At 39.4% G+C, this 14,297-nt stretch overlaps 1 protein-coding gene across 23 annotated transcripts in view; it reads right to left on the reverse strand.

Moving 5' to 3' along the window:
• Positions 1-14,297, reverse strand: part of RBFOX2 (RNA binding fox-1 homolog 2) — a gene marked incomplete at its 5' end in the record, with an annotated part of 173,195 nt that overhangs the window by 113,584 nt on the left and 45,314 nt on the right. Inside the window, one exon of one of the 23 annotated variants that reach the window (XM_081879500.1) lies at positions 8,912-9,125. The exons of 21 other annotated variants lie outside the window; for them this stretch is intronic. In XM_081879500.1, coding sequence (XP_081735626.1) covers positions 8,912-8,926 — 15 coding nt within the window. Of the gene's footprint in view, positions 1-8,647; positions 8,669-8,911; positions 9,126-14,297 lie in introns of those variants that run through there. One more of the 23 variants, XM_081879502.1, reaches the window with a different exon arrangement.

A 14,297-nucleotide genomic window follows, 5' to 3' on the forward strand; every position in this document is an offset into this window, starting at 1 on the left:
TCTATCACTTCCTACTGAATTACAAAAAACAGTAGATGAGAGATGTTTTGTTTGATCTCACACAAAAACTTTGCTTACTTATTATTGCTGCAGTCACCATTTTTTATGGAATATACTAAAATGAATATGTTAAGTCTTGCCTGGTAGGAGCCATCTGTCACAGTGAAAAATCAGCCCCATGCATTAATATAAAAGGAAGTTCAAGCTTTTCTGGCTGGAAGACAGAACAAAATGGAAAATAAAAGGCCCTGAGCTTGAATGTGCATCTTCTGCTATTCTCTCCTTAAGGTTACCTTAAAACAAAAAAAATGTGTCAACCCCCCTCCCCTCTGTCAATTTAAGGAACTGAAATTCTGCCAAACTTTTGAGGTATGTCATTCCGGGATCTATGTGCTTTGCCAATATCTTTATGAGAACTCTTTAACTATCAGTCAATGAAGTAATAGTCTCTTCTTGAGATCATTTTATTCCGAAAGCACCTTATTTCAAGACACTGCTTTATGAGACAGCTCTAATATTCCAGGCTCATTGCCTTCTTCAGGCAGAGGAACAACCCGAGTGACCAATCAACCCATCTTTTCAAGGTATCAACTGAACTAAGCAACCTTCTGGTACAGTAGTTAATTGCAATGACCCAAATCATCTAATACAAAACCTGAGTGACGTGAGTTGGTCACTAGGGTGCTACTAGGGTGCTACTAAGCCAGCGTCCATAAAACCCATATTCCTTATTCCTACGAGAACAAAGGGGAAAGCAGGTCAGAAACAACACTGTGAAGGCATAACACAGTTAGGCTGGTGAACAGGAAAACAGCTTGGTGCAATTAACAAGATTAAAGAGGGATTTAAAATCAGGAGAGAGAGAGCGCAACGGGCAAGATTGATCTTTACAGGATTAAAGCCAGAATCCAACTAAGAGTCCAGTGGTCCTGAGATCAACATCACATAATGGGATTAAATCGAGAGCTGCTTTGTTTTTTGTATCTGAATGCACAGCATCTGCACTGCCACCACTGTAGTTAAACAGCAAAAGAGTTCCACGGTGACAAGGCGGGATTTGTGACATAACACGGCCAACTACAGGCACACTCCTGTGGAAAAGGATATGAAACAAGTTCACAGCAATCAGTGACATGGCACATAATGATCTGGCCAAACATCTAAAAACACAGTAGGCTTACCAAGGCCAGACAGTCATGGCAAATTTGACAGGATTTCCTCAGAATGAATGGGAGGGAGGAAGGCATCCACAGCTGAAACTGGGCATGCAGGATACTAATAGCATCTACTGACTATTTTTTTTAAAAAAAAATCAAATAAATGGCATATCGGAGAGTTGCCCTTTATTTCATAAAAGATTTCCAACACATTCTTAAAGTTCCCGCATTCAGTTTTTGAAAAACGAAAGGGCTGTATCTAACATTAGTCTTACACAGAATGGACCCGCTGAAATTAATGAGCATGGTGACCTTAAGTCCTTACACTATGTTTACTCTGAATAGCACTAATAGATAGTGACCAGTGTGCATACTAATATCAATATGTGGCTCTAATGTGCCTAGCAATGAAAAAAACAAAAACAAAACCAGTCAGTTTCCTCTTTAACTTTTCCCCAGAGTGGAAACCAGTAATCTGAACAGGTATCTGAGAGCAGCAAAGATGAGGAAGGAAGAGAATATGAAGTTAATGAATGTTCCTATCAGAAATACTTTCTCCTTAAAAAATAATAATTGTTATGCAAATAAATTGTTATGCATTCACTCAAGGTTAGTAGGCACAGGGGGACAAAGTATATGTTCTCAAAGCACTAGATTAATGCCCCCCACCTCCCCATTCAAGACAACTTTGGACATAGCAAAGGCAATGGCTCTCATGAAAGCATAAAAATGAGCTTAAGTCATTGCAGGGGTGGCTTCTAACAGGATGGACAGTAGGGGAAGCCTGCAATATGTAATAGCATCTTTGTCAGACAGCATTGTCAAGCAGAAGCCAGAAGGAGCAAGGCTGCAGTCCATTCCCTTGAAAGATTGGGAAGTGTCATAGCTCAATGGCAGAGAACATGTTTTAATTGCAGAGTTCCAGGTTCAATCCCCGTGATCTCAAGATAGGGCTGTCTGAAACCCTGAGGAGCAATTTCCACTCAGCGTGGATAATATCAAACAAGATGGTCTGACGCAATTTAGGACAGCTTCCTATGACCCCAGTTCAGAGCTCCCTGCAGTTGGGCCTTTTCTAGCTTGCAAGTAAAAGGAGTTGAGGAGAGGAGTAAAAGTATCATGAATGGGTGGTGTGTGGGTAGAAACTGTGGCAAAATGGTAGAAAGATCATGTAAAAGAACCTGCTTCACTTGCAAACTAATTATTAAAAACATCCGAAGTTACATAGTTTATCCACTTTACCCTAGTAATAACTTTTCTTGGCTTGAGAGGTAACGTATGAACAATAAAACGCTTCCCTTGTTACAAAATGGTTTTCCTCTGTTTTTTCCAGTATTCAGTATAATTTAGGAATAGATGATTGTCCATCCTTACTCTGAAAGGTCTATTAAACCATTTTCTTTCAAATAAAACACTTCTGTTGTAAATTTCACTTGGCAACAGAAATACAGGGAAATTTATGCATCCTTACCTGACCAACTAGGATACCATGTCGCAACAAATATCCATACCGTACTATATTCTCAGAGCTAGAGTACCCTAAACACAGCCTGTGCAAAGTTCAAAGTCACAGATGGCTACATGCTGCACTCTGTTTAACTCTCCCTGTAATCATCATTCATTTTACTAATGGTACTTTCTGCAGAAGGGCAAATGAAACAGCACCATGAGTAAGATGTTGCTAAGACCCAGTTTGGCAGACTTCGCTTTCCAGTCCCCTGGAGGGTTGGTGTTGATGAGCTCAGAGACTAAGGGGAGTGAGAAAGAAAATATTGTAGGCAGTCCAAAGATGTTCAGAACTAAGCTTGCCTCGCATACAAGATACTGTAAATGAAAAGGTTACAGCAGAGCAAAGCAGATACTCCCGGAATACGTTTTCACTATCCTTCTTTAAAGACCAAAGCAGCACATCTAAGCCAAAGCTACATTTCACAGAGCACCGAGGAAAGAAATTATTATAGCTGACGAAAGTGCATGTGAAAGGAAAAGCTGGAAAAGTTTGCACAAAGATTTATTTGCTTGTTCAAAAACTGGGAGGAAAATAAATTGTTACACCAGAATTACATTTTTAACTTCCCCTTCCTTTATGGGGCTCAGGGCAGCATACATGATCAATACGGCTTTCTATTCTCATAACAACTCTGCGAGGTACAGTAAGCTAAAAGAGGTTTCGGAACTAAGTACAGATTTGAACTTTGTCCAATATTTTCTGCAGCAGTCTTCCTAGTCCAATATTATCTACATCACACAGGACTATACATTTGGAGTGTTTATTCAAAATGCTGGTTGTGTTTACTGGCCCAGAGATGGAAAGAAGATGAAGTTCCTACCAGAGAATAGCAGATGAAGTCAATGGACTATGCTGAAATGGCTAAAATGACCGGAAGAGTTAGAAATCAGGAAGACCAAAATTTTAATAAGGAATAGGGGAAATGAACAACTTATCTTAAAGTCCATTGTAAACAGCTACAATTGTTAGTAGGATTGGAATATCACTTGTAGTTTAAGGTTGAATTCAGGACATAATGGAAGAGGTAAAAGATTTGGATTATCATAAAAGACGCAGGAGGAAATTATTAAAAATAGGACCCACAAAGGGGAAGATGGAAGTCCAGGAGATTCCTTGGAATCTTGTTTCTTATTACTTATGTTTGATATATCTCTGTAATAAATAAATTTAATAAGAACAAAATGCTAGTTGTGATTGGCATAATTTATTTATTTTTAACACAACAACAACCCTATGCACATCATAGTTATTGTACTGAGACTGAAGACACAATGACACATTCTACAGAGGCATAATGGTCTCCATGGTATGCAGGTATTACACGTGTATCTAAGCAATTGCTGGAAGAATGAAGGGGACCTAGTGGGTGGTAACCAACATTAGTCATGCCCAGAGTAGACCCAATGAAATCAAATGACTTATGTACATCGATTTTAACGGGCCTATTCTGAACATGACAAACACTGGATATCACTCAATGTCTGAAAGCATCCTTACATTACAGGAAGAGTAGGGAAATCTTTGGCCCACCAGTTGATGTTGGACTACAACTCTCACCATCCTTTAACAACTGGCCATGCTGGCTATCTTCCTTTTTTCTTTAAGCAATCCTTTTTGCCTCTATTACTGCTTAATGCTTGCACTAACAATGCAATCATATTAGTAGATGTTGAATTCTGCCCTTTGACTCTAAGTGCTGTAGGCATGGCCTTAATGTACCAGTAGGACTGGTACTCTCTTTCACTGTCGATTTGGAGAAGCTACTACCTCCATTATAAAAGAAGGTAGGGCAGCCAGCAGCAGTGGATTGAAATTGCTAAAAAGGTTAAATATCTGGAAATATGGTTAACTCCAAGAAATATTGACTTGTTCCAAAACAACTACGTTCCGGTGTGGAATGGAATTAAGAAGGACCTGGAGGTATGGAGAAGGTTAAAACTATCCTTTTGGGGTAGAATTTCAATGATTAAGATGTCGGTGCTACCAAAGATGTTATTCTTATTTCAGATGATACCAATACTAAAAGGAGTGACGATTTTTAAGGAATGGCAAAGAATGATTTCAAGATATATCTGGCAGGGCAAAAAGCCGAGAATTAAATATAAATTATTAACAGATGCAAAAGAAAGAGGAGGCTTCGCCCTGCCAGATTTGAAGTTATACTACGAGGCATCATGTCTTTGCTGGTTAAAAGAATGGATAAAACTTAAAAATACAAAGCTCCTGGACTTGGAAGGATTTGATAACAGATTTGGGTGGCATGCGCATCTATGGAAAGAAAAGAAAAAGGGTTATAAATCGTTTGAAAACCATATCTTCCGGAGATCGCTAATTGAAGTTTGGGACAGATATAAAAACATATTAGAAATGGGGGTCCCACATTGGTTATCCCCACTAGAGGTTATAGGAGTCAAAAAAACTAATATGAGAAGTGAATGGATTACTTACGGAGATTTGGTGGTGAAAGAAGGAGAGAAATGGAGATTGAAACCATATGAACAAGTAAAAGAACATGTGTATGATTGGTTGCACTATTATCAGATAAGTGAAATGTTTAAAAAGGATGTGAAAGAAAAAGGGTATAAAGAAAAAGACTCAAGATTTCAAACAGAAATTGTTAATAATGATTGTAAGATAATTTCAAAAATGTACAAAATTTTACTGGAATGGCACACGTTAGATGAGGAAGTAAAAGTGGTAATGATTCAATGGGCCAGAGATCTAGGATATAATATAGATATGGAAGATTGGCAAAAAATATGGAACGAAAATTTGAAGTTTACAGCATGTACCACATTAAAAGAAAATGTTATGAAAATGGTATATAGATGGTATATGACACCAGTAAAATTAGCCAAAATGTACAAAACTTGTAATAAATGCTGGAAATGTAAAGAGAAAGAAGGTACATTTATGCATATGTGGTGGGAATGTAAGAAGGTAAAGGGGTTCTGGGAGATGATATACAATGAATTAAAGAAAATGCTGAAATATAGCTTTGTTAAGAAACCAGAAACCTTTTTGCTGGGAATAACAAGAATGGATATAAATAAGAGGGACTGTAAACTTTTTCAGTACGCAATAACAGCAGCGAGAACATTGATGGCTCAAAAATGGAAACAAGAAGTACCGACTTTGGAAGAATGGAGAACAAAATTAACAGACTATGCATAACTGGACAAACTAACTGGAAAAATTAGATTCCAAAGGGACTACAAGTTTTTTGAGGACTGGGGAAAATTTACAGAATATTTGAAAACTGTATGTGAGGAATACACAACGCTAGTGTGTTTTAAAGAAGCTTTGTGAAAATATAAGGAATATTGCAAGAATGTAAATGAGGACAGAAATATTGTATTTAAAGGCAATACTAAAATTTAAGGAATGTGAAGATAGAAATTGAACTACGAATGATTGTCAGAGAAGTTGAGGGAGGTCCAAAAAGTTAAAATATGTGATGTGGAAATTTGTATGATTGGAGTTTTTATGGAAAAATTTAATAAAAATTTATATTAAAAAGAAAGAAAGACACTGATGCCTGAGGTGCTGTAGGAAAGGACATCTGCATTCTCTCATTCTGGCTTACCTGTGAATACCTAGCCAGTCCTAAGGACACATGGGTCCTTGAAGTCTCCATTTTTGTACCACTTCATAATCATGAATGGATTCGAGACAGAAACTTGGGAAACTGATTAAGCACCCAGCAACATAGTCAGTGGATACTGATCTGTGTTAACAGGTGTCAGAAATTTGTAAAGCAGGCTCTCCAAGAGAACCTCAAAATGGGAAACATGGATTCTACATGTCTGATTTTGGCAGCAGGAACAGGATTCATCTGAATGCTCCTCTCCTAAGTAGATAAGCTATGTGACCATTGTTAGAGGTAACTTTGTGCCAATAAGGTAGCTGCAAGAAAACAGAACAGAACCATGTTTGTTCCACCCATCAAGGGAAAAAAGGGGGAGATTCTCCCTTTATGGTAGGCGGGATCAAATCTCTAAAGTTTCCAGGTGCCCTGCATAGCTGTAGTACCTTTCTGTGTAACAGCACAGAGAAGATGAATAAGTATCTTTTCAAAAGGACTAGGTACCTAACATGGCAGATGGCTGGCTAGGATTCAACACAACAATGGACCTAGTTCCAGAAAGGATCCTTGAGTTCAAACAAGAGCTGTTCACCAGAATGCTGGTGATTCGAGCCCACCCAGGGGTGGTTATGGGCAGGATTCCTGCATTGCAGGGGGTTGGACTAGATGATATTCTGGATTCCTTCCAACTTATGATTCCATGATTCTATACAAGTGGAAATTTACTTCTAAAACTAATAAGTTTGAAAGCCAGTTTGCAATATGATATTGGGATTTACTGTTCAAATAAATCACCATCAAACTTTCCAATGGCCTATGTAAGCAGTTATTTGCATCCTTTGCTACCCAGACAAGTAGCTCAGCATTGAAGTACAGGCAGACAGTATAAGTCAACCTGGTGTCAGGCGCTAACAATAGAGAACTAGTATCAATAGTGTCATGCAACACAACTGAAGCCACCAACAAAAGACAAAATGTAGAGATAAGATGGATCACAGGTCTGCTTCCTCATTATTGGATTATTGAAATTACACCATCAATACATGTGACACTTTACAGAACACTAAAAGCAAAGCCAGCCTTTTCGTGCTCAAATAAAGTTACAGGCATTGTGGTAAAGACTGGTATTGTTCTCCACTTCTACTCACAATGCGCTTTACAGGTTCTGACAACTACTACATAAATATGGAGAATCTCAACTACTATTATTAACAATAGCAAATTTCTAGCCCTCATAGTTGCAGACATGTATACAGCAAACTAATAGGATGAGGGCTGAAAGGAAGAATAACCTTTCCTGGTGCAGTGCCTAAAACTGCATAAATTAGCAGGTTTTTTAGGTTTTTGCATCAGGGTGATTGATAAGCATGAAGTCTACAAATCAAGTTCCTCTTAAAGGCAAAGGAGAAGTGGTTAGTAAAACAAAAAAACTGGCAACCCAAGCAGCCAATGGCTGAAATATATCTAGGAAAAGTTTCACTATCTTATGTTTCTACAACTCAAGCCTGAAGTCTCTACCCGGAGGCCTCCAGTTCCTTTCTTGCTCTGCTCCTGCCACTGCACCTTGCAAAAAAGGGGGGTGAGATAAAGTTCTACAAACCCAAATGCTGAATTCAGAATCAATTATGGAAGTTGGAAACATTTACACTGGCATGCATCACATTCATTTACACTATGCTTTTTTGTGATTCCAGAATTTATTTGAATCCAGAAACCAGGCTTCCGTTCAGATTCTACTCTGCTTAGTGCCTTTCAGTTTCTTTGCTTTAAATGTCTGTGCAATCTCTTTGAACACCTTTATATCTATGTGTAATTTTTATTTCAATACCAATACCAAGACTCAGAAGTTCTATGACTACTTATTACAAGCTAAACAATGCTTAACATGTTTCACAAGGGGGAAATTACACGCCACATAATTAATTTTGAAAGCAGCATAACTTCCATGATACAAAATTTAGATTGCCGCACTGAAATAATGACCAAGTTTGGAGAACAGGGTATTCCCCACTCAGCTTGTTTTGAAAAACAAGAGCAGATCGCATTGAATTATCTATTTATAACTTAACCATCTACTCTAACAAATCAAGTCTGCCTATGTAATTCAGAATCAGCTAACTGAAGAAAGGTTACACATTTGTGTGTTCCATTCTGGTAATTCTAGCACTGTAGACAAGGTGTCCTTGCATCCAGCCTCTGACCACATGCAGAACAACTACGGCAATTTACCTTTGATTACTTCCTCCTTGGCTAGAATTCAATCATTATCTACATTTCAGTTGTCAAATCCCCTTCTTTGCTAGTAGCATCCACCAGTCACACCAAAATACCCACCTAAGAAGAATCTGTGTCACTGCTTGACACCTATGGAGGAAATAAAATTGTCTCTCCTACCTACAGGTGCCAGAATCTGGCAGTTTGTAAAGTTCCTGCTCGATCACTCTCGCTCTCTCCACCAAAAGCACTGTGCTCAACAATAATTTAATTACACATCTCCATATTTTTAAATAGGGGCGAACTAATACCTGGCATATGGAGGGGCTGAAAAAAAGAGAGCAAAGCCCAAAAGAGGAGTCTGCACATGGTTGCACAGAATCTTCAGCTTTCCACTCCTTATATGTGCAAAGCGTGTAAGCTCTCACACAGATCTCTACTCACCCAGAGGTACATCATGTCAGTCTGGGCAATTCCAACCCAGTAGTTGATGGGAGCGGATCCCAGGGAGGCGTCAACAAAGCGTGGTCACCAAGGTGCTTTTGGGTGGGTGGGTGGAGGATGGGAGAAGAATCAAAATAGGTCAGTTAAAAGCTCTCCCCCTCCTCCCCCTCCTGCTTTACTTGGTTCTCCTGCTTACGTTTTTCCCTCCCTCTCTCTGGGAGTTCCCAGCCCTGTGTGTCTGTCTGTACTGGTGTGTATACAGCTCACACTCTGCATTTGCCTCTGGGGAATTTTGCTCTTGTCATACTGCTTCTAAAAACACAATCGCTGCTTCAGATTCTTGAAAAAGGCAAGGCAGGGTGGGGTCAGCAGTAAACACAAGCCAGGTCCTAATGCTGGAGTGCAATTACTTTAAAAGAAAGCTTCTTTTGAGGTGAATGAAAACCTCATTCTCTTAGGTCAGTAGAAGCTAAATCTTCTCTCCAGCGCTTTTCAAGCCCAGCTCCCTATACAGGAATTATAAAGTAACCTAGAGCACACGGCCCAGTCTGCTGGTCTTGCTACACCCTAGCTGAGCCTACCCCAGTCAACAACAGTAGTCACCACAGAAAAGCTATTTAATTCACTATTGATATGTATTTGTGAATTTGCTGCTCACCTGGTTAAAGCACAGAACAAACCACAAGAGTCTTAGAGCTAAGAGGATAGTCTGTGCAATCTGCCCTAGAGCTACCAAGGGAGATGGACGGGGAAAACATTGTGGCGCGATGAGAGGAGAATACAAAAGACAAACAAAAGGTTGCGTTTTGCTTTAGAAATTACTCTGTGGTAAAAGGTTTTCAGCCTTCCAAAAAGAAAAGAAAGTACCAGGGCTGGCTTTTAATTCTAAGGAGAACACCAGATTCCAAATGCCCTGGGATCTTCTCTGCTTAGAAGTAGCTGAGGAGAGCTGCCTCTTGCAGTGTGCGCTCACGTCTTAATCCACAGTTTCAACAGGATTATCGGAAGTGAGCCATAAAAGGAGACACTCATTCTTGAGGTGTACAGCAGGACCAGGAAGACAAGATTCAACAGGCCCTTTGGTAGCACACTGTTTCAATCCCATCCCCAGTGCCCAAAGGACAAGTGTCACCTCATCTCACTAATTCCATTTCAAACAACTGCTCCAGAAAACAGGAGAAACAGGTTTGCTTCCCTCCTCAGAGGGAGACATACTTTTGATTGCAAGGCCCCAGATAGCAAATATGCACAATCTAACAAATCCTGTTCAAACCTTGGCCTCCTATCTGCAATTTCTGCTACATTTCGCTGCGTTTTATAAAATGCAAAACAGCAATGGGTTAGTGTGTTAACCAGAAAATTGGCAGTTCAAGCCCACCCAGGGATGGCTTGAACTCACTTTATTCAAAAGGTTTTTGGGCTCAGCAGGAAGGAAGGACATTGGCTGGTCTCTAAACTGTATAAAATATTATGCCGGGTGGACATGGGTACTGCTAATGGGCTATGACTTATGTGAGAGTCAGGCTGGCAAATTTCTATTGAAGAGGCAGACTAGCAGCCATGTGGGGCAAATACCCCTTCAAATCAGTTTCAGCCTTGACAAAGGAAAAGATATTGAAGGGGGTGCCTCAGATATAAGGATATATGAGTAATAGAATTGTAGTGTTGGACTTTTCAAAAGCACTGTTTGAAGTAGCTAGCACTTCTCTTGTGAGGGGGTAGAGGAAGGCACTTCTGTCCACCCGCAGGAGAACGGTGTGAGCTGCTTCAAACAGTAGTTTTGAGCAGGATATAATTGCTGCTCATCAGTAGATGAGCAGTGATTAAATCCCGCTGCCTAGATGATGAACCATTAAGAGAAGTATGCTGCTGCTTCCTATTCACTTATAAAAAAACAATCATTGGTACTGTTATTCTAACTAAATTTAGACCTGCACTGGGGTATGAACATACAGGCAACAACTGAATTATGTGCATCCAATTGGCAGCACCATCCGTGCGCAAGAGGAAGCAGGTTTGAGGGAACCTCAAGGTCTTTCATAAGAGGAACATAAGAGACCTTGAGGTTCCCTCAAACCTGCTTCCTCGTGCACGCAGATGGTGCTGCCTTGGCCACATAAGGATCCACAATCAAGAGAACTGAGTTTGCTCTATGTATGAAGGGTATGAGGATTATATTGTTGCACCACTCCTCACACCTTGCCTCTCTATCCTCCACCCCACAATGGGTGTATGTGTGCAAGCAACAGAGAAATGAGTAACAAAGCTATATATATTAAAATTTTGTTTCAAGACACGCACATCCTCACGTGCTTTTCTGAGCTTGGGCCCAAAGCTTAAATCTAGCTGTCCTCTTAAACTAGTTTGTATCAAAGTTTATTCACAATTGGGGGGAGGGGGGCAACATTGCAGACATTTGGCCTCTGTGGAAAAAAAATGTACATCTGGCACCGAACAAGTGACAAAGCCCTGCGCCATCTGTAATGTAAATAAAAGCAAACAAAGCAACTACATTTGCAACAATATATGCATGATTATTATTTTTTTAAAAAAAGGTTCCTTCATCTTTGAAGATTAATGTCTTTCTATGAGGGAAGTTTCCAGCAAATCTTTCACGGAAGAAAAATTAATCCCACTGATAAAAATATGGCCATACAACGGTAAATACACTAGAAGACACAGATAAATAGTGTTACATGTTATAGAAGACAATCTGATAAACCAAAGCAGACTTCATAAATGTTGGGAGAGATGTAAAAAAGTATCCATTTTAGATTTTGCTAGCAATCAGAGTAGCTTGGATTGTAAGTGTAACAAATTTCAGCTTGATAAATGAGTAAGTCAGTGAAGCCAAGTGCCATATATAACAAAACCTCTAACCATGCTGCTTCCACAACATTTGTCATAAGTTCATCCTGTTTCCACTTTTATTCCACAACTGCATCAATTGTGAAATGATCTCCAACATGCTACAGCATCCATTACAACCTACTTCACTCTGGACGGAGGGGCTACAATGTACACCATCCTGCGTTGCTTGAAGGAAAAGCAATATGTAAATCTAATGCATAATTAAAAATCAGCTTCTGAACCATCTTGGTTGATGGTATACAAAATCTATTGTTTTTGTTTACTGACACTATGCTTTATAAACTAGGATCAGGGATAGCCCTGCCCATTGGGCAGAGTGAAGCAGCCACCTCAGGCAGCAGATTTTGAGTGTCATGAAAAGGCAGCAAATAGCTAGCTAGCTGCTGCTGCTGCTGCTGCTGCTGCTGCTGCTGTTGTTGTTGTTGTTGTTGTTGTTGTTGTTGTTGTTGTTGTTGTTGTTGTTGTTGTTGTTACTACTACATTTTCACTGCCAGGCACAGGTGTTTGTGATATTCTTCTGCCTCAGATGCCAAAATAGCTTGGCTGGCAGTGCATATTGTGTACATTGGTTTCAAGGTGTGTGTCATTTGTTATTCTGCCTCAGGCACCAAAATACCTTGGGCTACCCTTGCTAGCAATCATGTTGTCATTTAGAAGGAAACACAACCCTCTCCTTGTGCTGCCTCAAATCTGATACAGTGGTACCTCGGGTTACAAACACCTCAGGTTACAAACACTTCGGGTTACAAACTCCGCTAACCCGGAAGTAATACCTCGGGTTAAGAACTTTGCCCCAGGATGAGACCAGAAATCGTGTGGCGGCAGCACGGCAGCAGCAGGAGGCCCCATTAGCTAAAGTGGTACCTCAGGTTAAAAACAGTTTCAGGTTAAGAACAGACCTCCGGAATGAATTAAGTTCGTAACCCGAGGTACCACTGTATTAGGATTATGATAAGAGTAGAGAACAACTTTCCATTCCTGGATGGTTCCATTTTCAACAGATTCTACATGTTCAGTCTACATTAGATTGAGTTATTGTCATTCTTTTTACTACACATAGCTTAGAATTAAGTGTTCTGTAAGGACCCTTATGAGCCTTGGAGGTGAAACATGGAGGTGAAAGGAGGGAAGAATTATGTTCCAAAATTCATTTATCTAGTCTTCACAATAGGTTACAGAAGTGTTGTAGAAATAAAGTGTCAGTTTATTTATGTTAGCAAACTTGCACAGGTTTAAAGTATGCATAATTCATCTATATAGTAACATCAAATTTGTTATTTATTTATTTCACAAAATTTATATAGTGCTTGATTTTTTTTAATTAAAAAAATTTCTCAAACTTAAATGGCATTTTACAGTGGCATAATAGTAAGAAAGACTGGTGCCTGAGGAAGATTTCGCACAGACCACAGGGAGAGGAGAAACCCTTTAAAGAAAGGAATATATTTGCCTGCAAAGTTAAATTTCAAACAAACACAACAGGTATTTATCAAATACATAGAACAGTGAAGGTAGAAGTCTGAATTTTTACAGTCAATATAATATATTCTTTTATTCAATGAAACGTGCAATTCTGCTCTTGAGATAGGAAGAAAACAAATTTCAAATGACAGAATAAAAACACAAATCTTTAAAGGCATTAAACTGGTATGAGATTGCAGTATCATTTTTTGTTTGCCAGAAAGAAAAGAAAAGAAAAGAGGAGGAGATTTACTACAGTCAAGCACTACAGAGAACTGTTCAACTTCTAAACAATTAGGTTTATAGGGCAAGATATAGGGAAAGAGCTGTGATAGCATTAATTAAAAGTAACACAGGTATCCACTAGATACTCATGACACTTGCACAACCACATTCCAACAGCGTAAGTGAAATAGAAGCACTACTTGCAGAAGGGGGTTATATTTTCCAAGTCACAACACACTGATGTTTCAAGTGTTGAGAAACCGAGATATTTTCACAACAGAAATGCTACTTTGATGAAAGATATCCATATCACTCGTTATGAGCAAGGAATTGAACATTTAGCAAGCAAAAAACCTCAAAGGGGCTTTAAGATCTCTAGACTACACTATCTAAATGCAGAAGTTAAATGGCTCCTTTTAAGGCTTTGTAGAGAAGTAAAGACGTGTGCCCCAAGCTCCTAATAGGGAAGAAAGATAAAAGGCTAGGAGATATAACCTGACAGTTACATTTTAGTTTCCCCGTTATAATTTTACAGCTGTCCTCACACACACACACTTGTCAAAAAGCCACTCTACAAAGTAATGCAAGCGCAACCTAGGACTTTTTAGGCAACAGAAAACAGTTCATCGCCATAAAGGGCCAAATACAGTTCAAACAGTTAAAAACCGTTAAGAATGAAAAAGCTATCTTCTGTGTGGGTGGTGACAGTGACTAAAGTCACTTGTTTATGATTGGCTGTGTTCCTGAAAGGGAAGGTGGAGGACTGCACAGGTCACAAGACCCTCTTTGGTAAATAGCAAAATGGCATCTGCTCAGGTTTTCATTTAGG

The sequence above is a fragment of the Podarcis erhardii genome, assembly GCF_964252035.2.
Source record: "Podarcis erhardii genome assembly, chromosome: 10".
NCBI classification, from domain to species: Eukaryota; Metazoa; Chordata; class Lepidosauria; order Squamata; family Lacertidae; genus Podarcis; species Podarcis erhardii.